The sequence below is a fragment of the Rhea americana genome, unplaced genomic scaffold, assembly GCF_003343005.1.
Source record: "Rhea americana isolate MKP2758 unplaced genomic scaffold, rheAme1 scaffold_130, whole genome shotgun sequence".
NCBI lineage: Eukaryota > Metazoa > Chordata > Aves > Rheiformes > Rheidae > Rhea > Rhea americana.
In genome coordinates this window covers 1,397,648-1,417,086 of record NW_028185373.1, presented here as the reverse complement: position 1 = coordinate 1,417,086, position 19,439 = coordinate 1,397,648, and the positions used below count along the sequence as shown (strand labels likewise).

Here is a 19,439-nt window from a genome sequence, read left to right as displayed (position 1 = left end):
GCTCAGGCCCCGCCCCGTAGCCGTTGGCGCCGCTAACGGTCGCGGCGGGCAGCGAGGGGCGGCTGGCGGGCTCTCGCCGCCATTCCTGCCGCCCCAGCTGGCCGGGCCTGCTGTCCTTGGGCTCAGAGCGTATCGGGAGGCACGTTAGGAGGGGCCCGAGAGCTCTAACGACGGGAAGACGGAGGAAAAAAAAGCTTGGTGCGGGTTTTGCAGGCCGCTGGGTTTAACCAGTCTGCTTCCTTTTGATCCCAGTGCAAGTGATGCCCCGGCGTGCTCCCCACCTCAGAGCAGCCCTCAGCGTGCCTCCACGCCGCTGCCAGTCCAGTGCCTGGCCTCGACACACCCTTTCCTAGCCGTGACACACCCTGTAGATTTTAGGAATGCAATTAAAAGCTCACCACGGAGATATTTAACATGAGAAATTCTGCTAACTTTGATGAAACGAGTTTGTGTGTGTTTGGCTAGGCACTTACGGTGTTGTGGGCCAAAGGCACTGGGCAGCTCAACTGCCTGTATCTTGACTGGGAGGCTATTTTTCCATCCATTGCCTTGGGGAGAGATGCAATGAAAAAGCATGCTTTATTTCTGAGGTATTTTATCAGCTCTTACSTATTTTTTTTATGTCTCTGGAAATTCGTGAATTTTTTTACCCTAGCTRTCTTCAGTAGGTCCAGAATATGTTTCATTATTGCTAGCTTCTGGGAGRTGGGAACACAGTTGGCATGTATCCATCCCATTCTTAGTTTACTTTATATCCATCTCAGTTAAAATATGGTGCGGAATAACGTAATTGCCCACCAGGAAGAGAGGATTGCATTTAAAGGCTGCTGTTACATGTCTGTCCTACATCAATGTTCATTCCTGCTAAATGTTTTTTTTATTATCAAGGCAGTCCTTGAGCCGCAGGACTCCCAGAGTGATTTACATAGGCATCAGTTATGCAATCTCTTTCTGAGGGCGCTGAAGTACAATGAAACAAAGTATTTGGTTGGAGTCCTGAGCTGATTTAAAATGCACTACTGAAATGGCTAACAGAACAAACTCATCTGAGTATTTCTGGTCTTACGAATATTACTGGGATTATATAGATCCAATTCCAGTAGATGGAAGCAAGTTGAAGGTTAATAAATGTAAGTATTGCGGAGCGGTAGATGCTGATCTGCTGCAGGAAAAATGAGCTAGCTCTCTGACTTATTTTTCTCTTAGAAATAGATGCCGTGCAGGCCTATATATATGTGGTTTGTATGGATGAGTGTCTGCGTTCCAGTTTGTCTTAACCTATGTTCTAATAGCAATTTCTACTAATACCGAAGCTGTTTGATTTATCTTACGGCATTTCAAACTATAAGACTGTTGACATTAACTCTTATTTAGAGGACGGATATTTTTTTTAACCATTTGCTAAGTGGGGGGTGTTCATTATCTGCACGCTACCATCAGAGAAGATGATGGAATGAACAGATCTGTTYGTAAGACTGTAGTGTTTTTCTCTTGGAGAGTAAGACTTATGCTAGAACGGATCTAAATACATTTAGAGCCTTAAAAAAGGAATAAGTTCATGCTTTCACCAACCAGGAACAACAAACTGAAAACATATTCTATTACTTTTCTTCCTTTGAGCTTTTATGCAGCATCCATCTCAAAGTAATCCTATTGATTTTTGTACTACAACAAAAATAACATATGAGAAGAGCTATGATTTAGTGCTCCTGGACTGTAAGATGATGTAATAATATACATTATTGTCAAAGTACATTATGGTCATGGAAACAGACTCTGTGGATTTTAAAGGTTTATTTTCAAAGGATATGAAATAACATTCACCAAATTCTGACATATTAACAAAGTCTGGGACTGGTAATTCTGTGGCATGCTTGGTTTTACACAGTGAGATAGTGATTTTTTTTTATGGTTACCTAAAGGAGAAAGTCAATTTCTTTCCTATTGTAAATGCATTGGTTTGGTTTTGATAAGATAAAATGATAATTCATATCATGAGGGATTAATGTAAGCCACTATGATTGGACTAGCAGCAGCTAGAGTAGCAGCAGTCTAGGGAGAGCGGGCAGGCAGATCCGAGTCACTTAGGCTGTAGGCAGTGCCCTTCTCCATCCCTTTTCTGCCAAGTCTCTGTCTATGGTATCTGTCAAACAGCCACAGGCATTACTGGTTTACTAGGCAGTTTACCAAAGACAACTGTGACTACCCAGGTATGGTTTGAGTGCATGCTACTCTGCCAGCACATTTTCAGGTCTTTGAAATGAGYAGTGCCAGAAACTGCCTCTTTGATAGTGAAGACCGAACTAGGCAGTACGGGAAGGACCATTCATACTACCCACCTGGGGCACCTAACCTAGGTGCCTGTGCTGAGAGTTTAATGTCCTTGACCTTGTTGTATTGCCAGCAGAAACACTTATTTCTCATTGCCTGTAGAAAAGCTCTGTCCTCACCGAAAGGGTATGTTGCGTCCAAACTTAGGAACCTAGAGTAACATGCCTTAGAGAAGGTTCTATGAATACCCAGCTCCCTCCATGTGTAAAATCCTACTCCTGAATATTGAATAGAGCAACTTCTAGTGCTGTTGGGAACAGGGAGGTTTTGAGTAGCTTTGCACCACTTCTCTAACTTGTCTTAATTTTAAAGATGGCAGAGCAGATAATTGCCCCCAAATTCCACCAGGGGAACCCTGAACTGCTGAGTTAAGCTAGCTGCATGGTGTTGGCTTTGCACAAGCAGCACTCAGGAATCTGACCTTTCATTTTTTCTCCCATTAATAGTATCTTTTTGACATTTGGATTCCCTGATATCTAATGGGGGTGGAGTTTGTGTTAAAGCATTTCTCTCCATGGCCATTTATAGGATATTTCTCTTTACCCAGCTGCCTTTTTCTTGAACTTTGTAGAAGTTGTATTTCTGTGAGATGTTCCCTTGCTGTTAAACTTAATTGAAATTTGCTAATARTTCCATGCAGGAAATTCCCACATGTGGGTGTGTGCATGCACTAAGAAAGTAGAACAAACCAATCTCTTACTGATTTTTTTCTGCATTTGCTCTCTCTTCTTAAAGAAGAGAAGTTTGCTTTCTTTCTGACCCTTTTGTTTTCTTTTTGTGTTTATGCATCTGATCTGCTCCTCCAACAACTTTAGCTTGTTTGTCTCTAACAAAGGAGTGGGAGCCTCAAAGGTATAAAATATCCACAAGTTCCATGCAGCAGGCAGCAAGATAGAGGAGGAAGAGCATTGCCAGCAAAGACCTTTACTGATAAAAAGGCTGTAGGGTGAGAACATCCCTTGTTAGACATCTTTGGGCTCAACTTCGGGAAACAAATCTGCAGGAAACCAGGCTTCTGTATTTTAGCTGCTCATCTCTCAGGCAAAGAACAACAAAGAKGCAAGAATAAGGTTCAGGATATATGTTTTTGTTTCTGTTTTTTCCCGCCTCAGCAGGGTAATGTTAATGCAATCTGTGTTCTATGGGGCTGCAGTTTATGTAACACATTTCTAAGCAGCTTGTTAAAATAGAGTTCAGCTCCATGATTTAGGTCTTTAAAAAAGTCCACAATGGCTATATTAAATGCTCATCTGAAAATGTTGGGCTTGGTTTTCTGATAATCAGGGAAATTAAACTCTTTTTTATTATTATTTCATATAAAAATAGACATTTTTTCCATGTCAGCATGTCAGGAGAAATGGAGGCTGCGTCATCTTTAGTACATTTATTCTTCCTTCTTCAAATACTRATGGGAGAACAGTGATTTCAAGTAATAAAGAAAACACCAGGGGAATGAATTCTGCAGTTGGTAGGTTTGTTTGCTTGCTTTAAATACAAAGACAGGCAATTAATTTAATTTGTAGATTTCCTGTATTTACCTAAAATTTCTATTCTTATACTTTCAAAAGCCACTGTTACTGTCTCCTTGTGCTTGGAACTATGTAAACATGGTATGTTCAGCGAGTCCTTGCCCTCTSTGCTGAAGAAGAAATGTGATAATTTCCCCTTAGACAGGGGCTTAGATAGCAGCAAACATTCCAAGTTTGGCAAAATGTTTGATGTCTCCAGTGTTAAAACAACCGCTGAATTGAAGTTGCAGAGGGCCTCTGAATGCAAAGGGGTTTCAGCTTTTGCTTAGGTGCATTGCTGACTCGACCCAAATAAATCATACCTTTGTCAGAACCCCTGGGATGGAATTATAGCTCCCTAATTCAATTTTGTCTGATTTTTTTGTTGAATGTAAAACAGAGGCCTGAATCTGTGCACTTTTTTTCTCTTATTTGGCCTGTCCCTGAAACATTGTAGGACTGTGTTCTTATCATGAAAATGAATCTAAATCTGGCTATAAAGTCATGGTCTTGCTTTCTATTAATAGCAATGATGTGCGGCTCCATCCATTTTGTATAAAAATAATAAAAAGCTAAATTGGCCTGTGAGCTAATAGGCTATTTAATAACATACACACACATGCAAACACAAAATGTAAATATAAAATTCAGTGATAGAAGAGGTTTTTCTTTTATAGATTGTAAAATATATTATCCCAATTTAAAAAAATGTTAGTTGTAAGACCTTAAAAATAGCCAGGAAGTTTCTGTTTATCCCTCAGGAATTTATCCCTCAGACTCCTCCTGAGATCTGCAATAGTTTGCTTTGCAGTAGTTTYAGCTTCTGTGAATTCTGTGAATGATATTAAAGCTGCTCTTAAAAARTAAGCCAAGATTACTTTGGTATGGAGTATCTATTGGAATATATTCTGGAATATACATATATGTGTAATATACATATATATATACTCTTCATTTCTGTCCACATAGCTTTGAGCACTTCAAAACTTTGAGCTTTTCAAATTATCCTGAGTTCATGAGCACCTTTTTTTCTTACAGAAGTTCCCTAATTTTTCTTTGAGAAGGTGAGACTGGCCAGTAGCCTCCAGTCCCTTTTCCCCATAATAATTCTGTGATGAGTGAGTCAGAATACTGGCTCTTGCATGCTAATTTACCATCCGCTGAATTAAAGCTCAGTAAAATTTCATTTAACAGAGGAAGAATAAAATAGGCTGATGTTCCAGTAGTCATTTTGCACACCCTCATTTCTCAGTAGCCCAGCCAAAACAGCTTTCTGATAAGACTCCCACTGGGTCAGTTCTAGTTTTAGGTTTAAAAGGAACTAGAGTAATTCCCCTTAATCTGTTTGTGCCTCTGATGACAACACGTTCTGAACTTCTTCACAAAGAAATACCTAATCAAACATACTGGACATGTGTCAAAGAACATTGATGTTTTTTGTCCTTTGAGACAGAGGATTTATTTTCTCTTAGTCAATATTTGTCTCTGGAGTCAATGACCCTTCTTTTTCACCTCAGTTTAAGTGAATATTTGGTTATGAATTCAGGGCATTTCTCAGCTTATATCCTGCTMGACGCCCAATCTTTTTAAGGCCTTAGCTGGGAAGTGCCTCACCACACCGATCCCAGAAAGCAGGAATGTTTGTGTTACTGGGGCAAGAGCAGATTGATCCCACCTAGCAGCAAGCCTATAACTGAGGCAGCAATTTCAGCACTGCCACCATGACTTTAATTTGTGAAAGGGCAATTCCTTTGTCTCCTCCACCTGCCTCTGACTCCCCTTAGCACTCATTCATGAGGCCATGTGGTCACTCAGATCAGGAGTTCAACTGTGTTTTTTTTKTTTKKTTKTKTKTTKTTTTGTTTGTTTGTTTGTTTTAATAATAATAAAAAAGAGTTTTCATCTGAATCAGGAATGGCAGCAGTGTTAGTGTCTTTGATCAGTTTAAATCAAAAGTGAACCCATTTTTCAGTGCTAGGAATCTACTTACCTACTCCTAAAAGAAACCATCTATCCCTAATAATGTTGTCTGCATTTCAAACTATTTTGTGATGGTTGCATAAATAATGCAGCTCACAGGGGACACTTCACAATCTCTTCCCCTGGACTGATGTGCTGCAAGGGTCATAGGTGGTTTTTCAACAGACCTTCCTGTGCAGAAGTCTGATATTTGAACTCGTGGTAGAAAGCGTGTCAAGCATTGAATTTCCTCCTTAAAAGCATCATCAGATCAYTCTTGGAGTTCATGGGTTGTTCTTATTCACCTTATTATTGCACTTATACACCTGAGAGCAGGGTTTTGCTCATATAGTGAGCAGGAACATTTAAGTCTTGCCTGAGTACTGCCCTGCTTACCCACTGTCTTGTGACTTTGTGAAAGRAACTGTATTACCTGTAAAGAAATTCTGGAGATCATCCCAAATGCACTATATTATGTTTTGAATATATGCACAGTGCTGGTTACCATCACACTTACTAGATTTCTTTGTTCCAAACTCTCCCCCCAACCCTAGCCATACACTGTTACCATGAACTGCTATGAGTCTCTTAAGATGTTTAATAAATTGGTGCTCAGATTCCTACCTCTCAARAATTAAATTAAATTAAATTAATTAAATTACACACTTCTTAGAAATCATTAGATATATGGGTATGTTTTATATTTCCTGTGTTACTAGTAACAGAATTATTGTGTTGTGCTCACAGATACTATCGTCATAGCCTTTTGGGTTGGGCTAGCTGCATTTGTGATGTTTCTCTTCCTTATTTTGCTTTATATGTCCCGYTCTGGATCAACACCAATAAAGTAAGTACTACAAGAGATAAAGTAAGTATAGATCAGTATTTTAAAATAATATGCATGAAGTGYTCATTCACTGCTTCAGGTGATCCAGTGATTACATACAGCATTCGTAACAGCACACAGAGATGGCACTTCTTATTTTACTATTAAGTTTGAATGCCTCTCAGTCTATTACTATCCACTGTTTGATTAATCAGCTGGATAAAAATATAAATTCATAATTGATAAGATTCGCAGGTCACAGGAAGGTAGGGAAAGAGCAAAGCATGAGGATTGTCAGAGCAATCTGGACTATTTGGTATGCTGGGTGCAAACAACATGCATTGAAATTATGACAGCTCTCAAGGTTGTATATGATGGAGCTAAGGGTGTCTGACTCCCACACAGAGTGTGGGAGTACACCTTGTAAACCATTCTTAAGAAGGAAGTGGAAATTGTGGTGGTGGAGTGGGTGAGCGTGGGTTCCCAAAGCAGTTCTATAACCCTTGATTAAATTAAGAGGACATCTGCTAGTGAGATTACAAAGGTAATATTATGTGTGGCATTTCTTAGACCATGCCACRGATGTTACACTTATGTTAGGATGCACTCCTTAAAAGAGATTGAGAAGAAATTAAGAACAAGGAAAAATAAAATTGAGATTCACAAAACATCCTACAGTGAGAGAAATAAATCAGTTTTTCAAGGAGTGGTGATTCAAAWATTCTTATTATGAATAATGAATAATTATGCACCTTTAGTTCACTAACATCCAATTCAAGAGTCCCATTATAACAATCAAAGGGTAAAGTACCATGCATATTAAGATGTAATGACTGGAAACTGATGTTACTCAAATTCAAATCAGATGTGTCATATATTTTAAGTGAGGGCAATGAATAAGTGGAACAATTTAGAGTTGTATATTAAATGGGTTATGATGAATTCTTTGTTATTTGATGTCTCAACATCTACAACACAAGTATTTTTGTTCATCCAAAAGTTACTGTGATCAGCCTGTGGTCTAACATTCTCCTGCCTGTTATGCAAAAGGTCAAGCTGGCTTCTTTCTTGCCTGCTATGTGTGAATTGCTCAATCCCTGACCATGTATAAGTTCTTGTAGTTCAAACAAACTCAATGAAATTACTAATTAATTGGCTGAATTTTCTTTTTTTGTTTGTTTTCYAAATCCTGGTAGAAGTCTGACAAATCCTTCTTCCTCAAAGACAGCCCATATCTGAACTTCTGTCCTCCAGCATAGTAGCCGTAGGTAAAACTACAAACACATTTAGTCACAGAGAATATTAATCAGCTGGAAGCGTAGCTGTGAAATGGCTTGCAACACCTGCCAACCATGAATGTGTAAGCATTCACAGTCTCAGCCAGCTTAAGGATTGAGACAGCATGGTCAGATCAGGCTTTCCTGTGAAGAACGCAAAGAATAACAACTAGACATGTGAAAGGACATCTGAGCTTAATGGCCCGTCCTTAAGGAAGCAAGAGAATTTGAGAATTCCCACTCACCTACCAGCTAACTGGAAATGCCTAAATTACATAGACTTAAATTTCCACTTGTAAAGTTTATTACACTTGTCTTGCTGCCACTAAGCCACTACAAAACCAACCGGTCCTCAATACAACAGAGGAGCTCAGTGAGGRTCACCGCTTTTGTAGGCTGAATTTTGAGGCATTTTGTGTGTGTGTCCACCCCTTCATACTGGGAACCTAATTCAGAATGTAGATTTTACAAGCTGGCACCATAGCAATAACCATAGGAGTCAGCCATAGCAACATTGGTGCAGTATCCCCTGGAACTAGCCTCAGGCTATTTCACTAGTGAGTAATGTTTGCAGGTGTTATTCTGTCATTCTCACCTTAGAACCTTAACTTAATCCTGTCTAACATGCTCTACATGACCCTGCTTGAGCAGGGGGTTTGGATTAGATGATCTCCAGAGGTCCCTTCCAACCTCAACCATTCTGTGACTCTGTGATTAAATTTCAGTAGAGTAATATTCACCATTAGGGAGACAGAGCTGGCTCTGAGCTAGTGAGTAGAGCGAAATAACTTCTACAGGCTCAAAGAGTCTGTACTGCAGAGCTACAGAAAGAGATCCCAGATTGACATGGTAGTGTCAATCAGATCGTTTTTTACAGCAGGGCTTGACAAAACAGTGAAACACCCTCCAGTGGCAGACAGGTGGACTACATAATCTCTTCCAGTGGGTAGTTCCCATCTGAAACCTCCATGACTGAAAACAGAGGCTGCATAAGCACCTCGCTGTCACAGAAATGTCCCCAGTCTTCTAAAAGATGATAGACCTGTGAAGAGCAAGGCAGGTGCTTTTTTTAGAGCAGTGCAAGCAGCTGCAGTGGATGCACCTGGTCAAGAACGCAGTGCCCACAGAGGTAGAGCACCCGCCCGTTGAATGGGAATGTACTTCTAACACAGACTGTGATTTTGAACTCTGTCTAAGGACAGGTTTCTGTTTGCAGCTTTCTACATTCAGTTTACTTTGTTTGCTGCTAGTTTCTCTGGCAAATAAATTTTGTGCAAACAAGGATGGATTTGCCCGCTGCTTTTCCGAGTCTGAGCAGGATGCCGAAAAATCAGCTCAGCAAATTAGGCAGAGGTTCAAGATTAGGTCATGAACAAGCAGGGGCAAATGAGAATAAGATGGCAGTAAAAGGGAGCACTAATAGTCTTACTTGTTGGCACCCTAAGGCCTCTGGCATGCTAACAAAGGGTAACAACAACAATAAAAAGGGCAGCTTGCCCAAATAAACCACAAAGCAGGAGGCAAGCAAATAATACAAGAAACACAAGAAAATGGACATAAAATTACAGGGTAACAGAGGCAAGTTCCCATTAATTCGCTATGAGTAAAGAACTGGCAGGAGAAGTCTATATACATGAAAATCTCAGAACGTTTGAAAGATTCAAAAGATAAAACTTTAGAATTCGTTCAGTTTTCTATCATTTTGCTGAGAGTGGAGTACTTGTCYTAAAAATAGCCATATTCATCCCCAATATTATGTCCAATCTCACTCATCAAAAGAGCTGTTGTGACCAAGGCAAGTCTGAGATGTTTTGTGAAAAGCCTAGGAATTATTAATGGAAAGCAACATTGAATRATGTTTGTTTAGGGTTTGAAATAATTTTGCCTATCATTATTATAGGCTTGAAACACACTGCTAGAAAGAAATTTTAGGACTGAAGAGACTAGTAAGTCCTCAAACTTACTCTTTTGGATCGAGTTCTATTCTTTTTAAACTTTCTGCTCTAATTTGACTTCTCCCACTTTGRGAAATAAAACAAGGTGGGTTACCTGAAAGAAATTCTTCTGGTTCACTTCCACCATCTTCCCCAGTATCTTCTTTTTATATGATCCTTTCATTATCAGTGGCATGAAGTTTATCTAATTTCTTTTTTGAATTCTCCTTCAACAAAAATACAAACACGTCACTGGTCAAGGCTGGAGAACTTTTACCTTCACTGTTCCTGTGCTCATCCATCTCTCTGTCAAGCTCAGTTCAGGGGCACGCGGGGCAGCGTGTGCTGTTTCAGCCTGCTCATCTGCCTAGTGAAACAAGAGTACTTTCAAGTCTGACAGTTTCGCAAGAGTGTAGCTTCTTGCCTCCACTCCTCTGCAGCTGACTGTCAAGCATTCCCCCTCCCCGTGTGCCAGCTGTCTTTATTACCAGCTAGATCTCTGTAGGTCCCCTGAAGATTTCATTTTGGCCTTGTATAACGTGAAGTGATTATATCTCCTCCACCACTGCATACACCAAGGTCTCACTGTTTGGGCAATACCATGACATCTAGCTGTTGTTGAACAGGGCCATTTATCTCATACCCATCGTCACGCCAGAGTGGTTCATTACCACGCAGTTGTAATCAAGAACCGCTATTGAGCTACATGCTTTTGTCTTTTAAACACTTGCATCAGCTATGTTTCTCATCATCCAGGATTAGTGGCTGGAGACGGTTCTTGCTGAAAGCTAAAACTTCAGCCATGGGGGCAGACGATGTTCCTTTCTAGATCTCCCAAATGGAGATCCCCATGTATTGCACTGGAGGCTGTGCATTCCTGACAGCCATGACTGAGACTGCTGTGGAGCCCTCCAAAATCTTCTGGCAATCACTTGCCTGACAGACATTATATTAAAGAAAAAAAAAGAGAAAAAAAAGAAAAAAAACAGCTACTCAAAGAGTTGTAAAGTCTGCATTTCTCAACCGTTATCCACATCTCTTGCTGTCATAAGAGCCTCAGAGAAGGAATCAGTCAAATGACTTCTGGACTCCTTGGTAGCACGAACCTTTGTGACTTCAGACAGTTTTCTGGCAATATGAAAACTAATTCAGTGTTTAGATATTTCTCTCCCTACTATCACCAAATTTTACCTGATATTTCTGAGGCATATAGTAACATGTAGTTTCAGGATAACACTTGCCAGCACTGGAGATGTTTGAGTTGGCTTTAAAACACCTGTTGTGCAGCCAGCTATCTTCTCAGTTTGCAGGTGAGAGTTTCCTTCGTGGACAGACTGTACAATGTCCATGTGCTGTTTCAGTTTTCTATCTCCATCCAGATGAATTGCAACAGCTGCCACATTCCTGGAACTGGGGAGCTCGTTTGGATATTTGGCAGCTCAGGGTTTTGATCCCTAGGAAAACAACAACAAAAAAAAATACCTATAACAATATCTCAGCTCTCACATGACAGCAGATAGTCTTCAGATAGTCTTCTTTTTTTTTTTTTTTTTTTTTTTTGCTTATCTTCAATTTGTAATATTCATTAGCAGACAAGATTACCACTATATGTAACAACAACAAAGTACATACTCCTGTACACAAAAGCAGTTAATCTGATACTCAAGGCATGAATTTATATTCTTCCAGATACCAGTAAGAAGTGTCAGATCTCTTCATTTGGGCACACTGCCTTCTTTTTGGGGAGAGGAAGTCCTTATTAATAGTAGAGTAAGGAGACCGCTGTGAAAGGTGCTTCCCTGAGTAAGCAGACCACATTCTCAGCAAGTTGTTCTTGATCTCTACTTTCTCCAGCCCTCTCTCTCCTATCACAGTAGACTATTTCCTGGAATGAAAGGAATTTGTCCCTATAAGCTCAGTGAAGATATAGTCAACTGTGATCTCTACCAACTGTCTCCCACTAGTGGTAATCATATATTCTTACACTCAGGTATCTTGAAATTCTTCAAGGAGTAGGCTAAAGAACTTGGAAAGAACTCAGCTTTCCAGTGTGATTTAAAGCTGGTGCTCAGGACTCTCAGAGGAGCAGTGTTTGAGCGCTGCATAGCTTGTCTTCATAGATCACAGCAACATCCTTTGTGTCAGAAGAATCTGAGACAGCTAAGCCTTTACAGCTGGCTTCCCATATGTGCCGTTCCTGGGTTCATATCCCAGTTTCTCCCTAGTATGATTTCTGAATTTAATCTCAAACAGCAGATAATAGATTTTGCTATTCTCGAGACTGTGATTTCAAGGGATAAAGCTGTCTTTCACACCTCCATCATTAGAACATTTTCTTATGTTGACAGAACCAGATCCTTTCCACATGAACAGCTGTCAAACCCAGAGAGGCAGAGGCTGTTAAAATGGTTAGCTATGAACTGCCAAAGCCTGTTACAAGACTTTAATTACCATCAGAGCTCAAATTGCAGTGGCTTCACAGAAAAGTGGTCTCATTCCTGACATCTAAAGGCTGACCAACATGCTCTATACCTTTCGGCAGGCATTTTGCCATTGGGTTTGATGTGATGCTTGGCAGGGTGATGCTGAGGTTGTTCAGAGATTACTAATCTCTAGGTGTCAGCTAGCAGGCTAAGTTTTTGTTTAGGATCAGGCACTGTGTGAATGCACATAAGGACTCAAAGAAAAGAAAAGAGGTTATATACCAGAAACCAGCATTGTTCCATAAATCTCATCCTTTGAGATTCTGCAGTTGAGAGGAAATTGAAATAAATACCCATGCACTGAACATGAGGTAAGAACATGCCCTCTGCAACTGCTGCTCAGAGAAACATCCTCCAAACCAAGAGTCACCAGGCAAACATACATCCAGGGTAGGCTGCCTTTACATCTTAGTTCCTGGGAAACAGTCTGTCAGTGTTAAGATGCTATCCATTGCTTTCTGAAGTTCTCCTTGTTGTTGCCCTTTCTTTTTTGAAAACTAAAATGATAGGGCTTTTTGTTTTCAAAATGATAAATAGTTTTTAATGTCAGAAAAAGGCTTCCTATGCAATAGGCACCAGAGAGGTGACAYACACACTTCCGTTTGTGGAACGACTCTTGAGCAATGCATTCAAACAGTGTCCTATCAACCAGCATACTATCAAATCAAACATTTTCATCTCAAAAGGTACAGAACATCCAGTCCAGGCAGTCCTGAGACAATGTAAAAACAGGTCAGCTCACTCTCAAGAGACATAAAACAAACTACAGAAAACTGATGCTCTAGAGGAAGTTTGAGCATGCTGCCCACTGAGAACTGCCAAAGTCTCTGCCCAGGTGTTGTACCCTTGCAGAGGAGAACAAATTCTTGTGTTTATTATTTTGGTCAGTACTTCTCACTTCTGTGCTTTTCTAAATCACAATTTCTTGGCACTGCATTTTGGCTTAGTTAACAGACTCTAATAAAATTAGAGCTAAACGTTTCTTTGCTTAAAAAAATATATAGCTATTCATAAGTGAGAAGAAGAGAGGACTAAGTTGGTGCTGCAAAAAAGTGATTGCTGTGGGCAGATCAAATTATGATAAACATAGGATATTTTGGAATCACAGTATTATCTGCTGCAGACTTTAAAAGATCACATGTCTGTCTCCAGAATCAATGAATTCAAAATATTGACTCTACTTTTTTTATTTGTTAATATCTCAACCTTTCCTGTGCTACAAGGGAAACAAATTCTCAATCCAGTGTTTTAAAGGAAAGTAGTTTATGAAAAATCCACAATTCTTAACATTATTGTGAGGGGTGAGGCTTTCCAATGCATTTGTTTGAATAGGTCCATCTTACCTGGCTGCCCAAACTGCTGTATATGACTATTTGCTCTTCCTTGTATCACTGTATCTTTACCTATAAAATTCATTCATAGTGATCTCATATGTACTTTCAAATCACTGATGAAAATACTGATCAGCATCAGGTAGCTGTACAGCTCTGCTAGAAACGTCCACAGTCAGTGATCATTCCCCAGTTACTCTTTATAACACATAACACATGCTCAGTGGGGTTTGCATATGGCTCTTTTTAAAGAAAAGAGAATGGCATTAAGTCAAATGGCTTACTGCAATTTAAATAGCTTACATATATTCAGCCACCTTTATCAGCCAAAGTGTAATCCCCTAAAAGAATGAAATCAGACTTGTTTCACTGCACCTGTTGTTCTCTAAAACTCACTGTCGGGAATTCTTTTTTTCTGTCCTTTGAAACTTTTGTCAGTTGTATCTTATCTTAGTTTTTCCCATGATTTGTCCTGGGACTGAGGTCAGTTTCACTGGCTTAGGGTGACTCTTTGCATGCTGGCACGTTAGTGCTCTTCCAGTCTTGTAGAGTTCCCCTGCTATTCCGAGGATGGTTAAAAATTAACAGGAGTCGGCCAGAGGTCTCAGCCAGTTTTCAGGTCTCTGGGATGCATGTTCTCCAGCCCTGCTGATTTTAAAATATTGACTGCTAGCTGATGCTATTTAGTTACTGAATGGACTGGAAGGAAAAATATCCTGTTTTCTTAAGAGTATTTTGCCTTGCTTTTGTTTAACAGAGAGAAGAAATATCTCTTGAATATGCCTGCATCATATCAAAGAAAATCCCAAACCCACCTGCCTCCATCCTGTGGTGGGCCTGAAACTGAGACTTTTCATAGGTTGCTACATTTGTTTAGCCACAGAATCAAACATGGCGCTTAGACAAAGATGCCTCTTTCTTGTCAGTGAATCTGTGGTTCCGTAGCATTATTAAGTCTTTTCAAAAAAAATCCATTTTCACTCTAATTTTTTGGTTACATTTTTCTTCTCAGTCAATGTAATCTTCCTCTTTGCCTACAAAATCCCAAGGATATACGTTACCAGTCGTGACTATCCTGTGTTTAGCCATACTGAATGGAATCTACCACATCTAGGCTGGGACTCGTCTGCTTTTTAAAGATGAAGTTTGTGAAACTGCTGGGAGAGCGGCTCTGGGAGGAGCAGGCAGKGTGCGCTTTGCTGCACTCATATCATCACTCTGTCTACCCACCACTAACTTGTTTTCTCCAGCAAAACCAYACATCTGTGAGACTCTTATTATTATTTATACACTGAGAATTCCTTGCTACCTAGTCCTACCTACTCCTTTTTAGTCTGTCCCATTTCCCTGCTCAGATCTCCATCCCCTTCTTAGAGGTTTGTGTTGCCTTTCCCCAACATCTATGTCAGAGAATCTATCCCAGACATCACGCATTTCTCTTGTTCTTGCCCCAAGTTTTGGTAGCTTTGCCCCTTGTAGACACATGCATCACTTCTATTCCCCTTCTCTTTCCCAGGAGCATCCATGAAAGTGCCCTTCACCCTCATTATACAGCAAGCCAAAGGAGAGCATACAATTTCCTCTTTAAAAATCCAACTGAAAAACTGTGCTTAAGGGCTGGACTAAAGGTCCCAACTTGGGGGGAGGAGGGGTGATGAAGGAGGCACCAAATACAGCCTATAGCTCAAAGTTTTGCTCTTGGTCATACCCCTTTTCCAAGTAAAAGCATGATTCTTTTGGTTGATGATGAGGACTGACATCCAGAAGTACCTCTCATGCTGGATTCAACACCTTCTGTTGTTAGGAGAACCAGCTTCTATRTTTTTTTAAACTTTAATAATGTACCTGCTTATGAAACTGCTGGAATCTGTCTTCCAAACAGAGGTCCCCAATAATGGTATGGATTTTTCCTTCCACACATTGCAGACAGGTGATTGCAAGGAACCAGGTAGAAGAGAGCAGCTCCAACGGTGAACAGCCTCACTGCGATGATCTGAGTAGCCCCGACTCAGATTTGATTGCTCCTGAAATACCTAACTCCCTTTCAGATGAAACTGGCGTTCATGGAAATATCTCAGCCTGAGTTAAAATTGGTTCAGATTAAATAAAAACAGCAGTACCGTCCTCCTGACTACAGAGAAAAGACTAATACTGTGGCTACCTATTAAATATTGATGCTACAAAGCTGAATTAGTTTAGAGAAGAAGAAGAAGGCCAAAAGAGAGAAATCCTGGACACATAAAAGGAAATCCTAACAGCCGTATTTGAGCAACATTGCTGGAGCTGCATTATTAGAAGACTAATTTAGTTCGTGGTGATGACGACTGCAGAACTCCTCTCGTTTAAGCAAAGATTCAGACTCAAACTCCTCGTTCAGTTACGCAGTGTAAAGCGTCTGCTGCCAGTTGAGCAGTTCTCATTTACAACCATTGGTTGAGAGCAGATTTACTTCCTCCAGCAGAAAGTATACAAATATCAGTTACGCCCCAAGTCCTGCAAAGGGTTCTGCTTTGCTTACTTGAGAGTCCTGTTATCCTCAGGGGTATCTCTGCAGAATCACAGTTTTCACTGGATTTCTTCACTGGGAAAGAAAACAATACCACGTTGATCATATTTAATGAGCAGCATAACCAATACTGTTTCTACATCATGCAAGCCACTATAATGTGAGTCATTTATTTCTAGCTCTGTGCTCAGGTCACCCTCTCAAGGTCAACTACATCTTCACGATATTCCAACTACTGCAAAATAAACCTGTCAGTGCACATCAACCATAAACTTTTGCTTTTAGAAAAGTTATGTCTTTCTTCCCCAACTTAAAGCTCAGCACTTCCCTCAAGGATAGAATATGCTTTTTATTTATTTTCCTATTGCAAAAATATATTTGGTTTACTTAAAATTTATTAAAACTTTGTTTAGCTAGAACAGCCTTTAAATGCTAATGGAAGCACTAATTATCTCAATGAATAAAATCATTAGCTTTTCCCAATGCCAGGAAATACAGGTTTTGCTAGTAACAATCAATCACCCTTAGCTATCACTTTGAAATGGTAGGTGGAATAGAAACTCGTTAATATTGAATACGCTTGAAATGGTATCTGCCAGTTACCCAGCCATTAGAAAGAGAGAAGCATGTTTATCATCTTTTATATCAAAGGAAGATGCTGTCAAAAACACAAAAGCAACGTTGCATTTCTGCACGAGTTGCCTGCTTTCAAGTGGGGCCGAAACAGTCTCACAGAAGCTTTTGGGTGGGATGGAGAGGAGCTGTTTATCCCCGCCTCCTGCATCAGTGCAGAAAGTGCCATTTGTACTCCCTCCCCGCTCAGGGGCCTCCACTCTCTCCTCACCTGTGGAGCACCACCAAACCCTGCTAGAGGCAGACGAAGGTCCACAAGAGGGTGAGGAACTGTTAGAGCTTCAGTAATCACAACGCTGGGACTGCAGAGTGTGCAAATTGATTACTACTGGTGTTAGGCTGAAAACCTATCAAGGCTTAAAGTCTATGGAGTCAGACTGAGTTACGGACAGGTGGAGAAAATGAGGGAAGACTGCAGGAACAGAAGAGGCAACACAGAGAAATATCAAAGAGCCTGGATTTCCCATCAGTCAGCTCAGATGGCCACACCAGCCTTCCCCTTCCCTCAGATATGCTTACCCTTTGCTAAAGCTGAGGTGGCGCCCACAAAAAAACATGAAYCAACATTCAAGGCAAAATCTTGGCTGCGTTCTGCTTAACAACGAAACTCCAACGCTTTCGAAGGGGTGACAATTCTTCCCTCATTGGCACCCCTTGTCCTACTGCAAGTTGCATCTCCCCCTAACCCCAGTGGAAYACACGGAGTCCTGAGGAGAGCCCGAAGGAGACCTCAACATCTCGGCCCGTTCACCTTCTCAAGGTCACACCGGCTGCACTTCGGTTATTCCTGTGGCACTACTCTACCTTGATCTAAGAAGCCTCTCCAGCACTGAGACTGCACAGCCTCCCTGCACGGCCTGCTCCAGCCTCCTCCTCGCTGGCTAATGGCAGACTCACCTTGTTTCAAAACCCCCTTTTTCTACAAGTGGATTCAAAGGAGATTTCTGAAACACATTAATACTCCCCATTCATAACCACTAGTGTTCTCTTATTAGTTGCATTGGAACATGACTTGAAGTGCGTAGCCACTGAAAATACTTTTTATTTATTTCCTTTAAAATTATCTGGAACTGTTTACAACAGCTTAGAAATAAWATATATATATATAYATTATTACTATTGTTYAAAGACAAAAGAGAGAAAATAACTTGCAGGCAAAACAGATCAACTATGGAGGGCATACAGCATTAAGTATATAAACAGTAATAAATAATATGCAAAATACAAACTGTCTTATAATATCTAACTCAGGAGGAGGGGAACGTGGGGAGAAAAATGCGCTTTCTTTCTTGACATTTCCATATATACCAACTTCAAGGCATTTCCAGCACTCTTCCCAGTGAGTTTTTATTTGCGCTCCCCCCCAGACTCCTCTGTTAACATATGCTGCTCCTTCTCCTTCGAGTTGGTGGGATTCATGGTCTGCTGAACTGCTACATCCGACAGTTGCCAAGTGTGACCCAACTCAGCACATGCAGCTGGTTGAAAGGCAAAGCTGACTTCCACAGCGATGTTGGCCATAAAGCTTCTCCCACAAACACCACCTCCTTCTCCTTCATTGCTCTGCTAAGTAAAGTCCTTTTCTGCTCACACGTCAGACGTACCCTCAGCTGAGCACAAGCAGCCCCCCATGGGGCCAAGTCTCCCCAAGAGCCACTGCAAACACAGAGAAGCCCCAACCCCCAGCTCAAAACTGCARGTACGTTCCACGCACCGTGTACAACAGGAACGTATACATACTTTCGGCTATCGACTTCAATGGTGTCTTGAGAATTTTGAGAAGATTTTCAAAAGGTCTGTCCCCCAAATGAGGGCAGGCTGCTGGGCCTACTGCAGAGCGCTCTGGAGTTTTAGCCATGTRGTTCTCATCATCAGAATAGCATCAGACTGAGTAACTTGTATTAAATTAGAGAAACTACTTGTTTCAAAACATAAGTCCATATATGGGGCATGTTTTGCATCTCTGAATCCCCTCTACAATTTGTCATAAGTATTCAAGCCTAATTTCTTAAAGTAACRGCTCTTCATCTAAATTATTAAAATGCACTGATAATACACTGGCAGTAATTCACATACACAAATCATGTATGGTTTTTGAAGATATTTGACCATTATTTCCAGAAATACTTCATCATAATCTTTTAATTGAATATCTTGAAGCTCACAGAAGCAATGAGATTAAATCTTAAAGTTCCCACAGGCAGAGCTACATTCTCTCTACTGATAAGCATGCATGAACTGATATGACAGGCTAGTAACGTCAGCTTATTTGGATTATTTTTTTCTCTGTGTCCAAAACCACCATAAAAAGGGGGGAAAAAACTGTATGAACAATCCTCTCCTACCCTGAATACTTTGATAATGGTGATGATAGAAATACTAATAAAACATTAAAAGCCAGGGAGAAAATATTCACTACTTGGCTTTTTGCAATATTTAAGGCCATTGGAAAACCATCATTTAAGTATGCACAATGGTTAGGGGGATCCACATGCAATTAGTCAGGGCTTCCACACGCTGTTGCAAGGAGAACTGACCAACACCCACAACTAGCCCTATCTGCAGCCACAGTCACCTCATAGGGCCTTTCYGCTCCCTAGCATCTTGCATCACGTTAGCTAAAGCATGTTATAAACGTGGCAGTTATCTTC

The 19,439-nt window shown here is 40.6% G+C and overlaps 1 protein-coding gene across 1 annotated transcript; it reads left to right on the top strand.

Moving 5' to 3' along the window:
• The first annotated feature begins 994 nt into the window (after positions 1–994).
• On the top strand, positions 995–16,406 carry MRAP (melanocortin 2 receptor accessory protein). The gene is made up of 3 exons (XM_085297717.1): positions 995–1,130; positions 6,546–6,645; positions 15,576–16,406. The coding sequence occupies exons 1-3, from the start codon at positions 1,025–1,027 to the stop codon at positions 15,730–15,732; spliced, it is 363 nt and encodes a 120-aa protein (XP_085153843.1). The 5' UTR covers positions 995–1,024; the 3' UTR covers positions 15,733–16,406.
• The last annotated feature ends 3,033 nt before the right edge of the window (positions 16,407–19,439 follow it).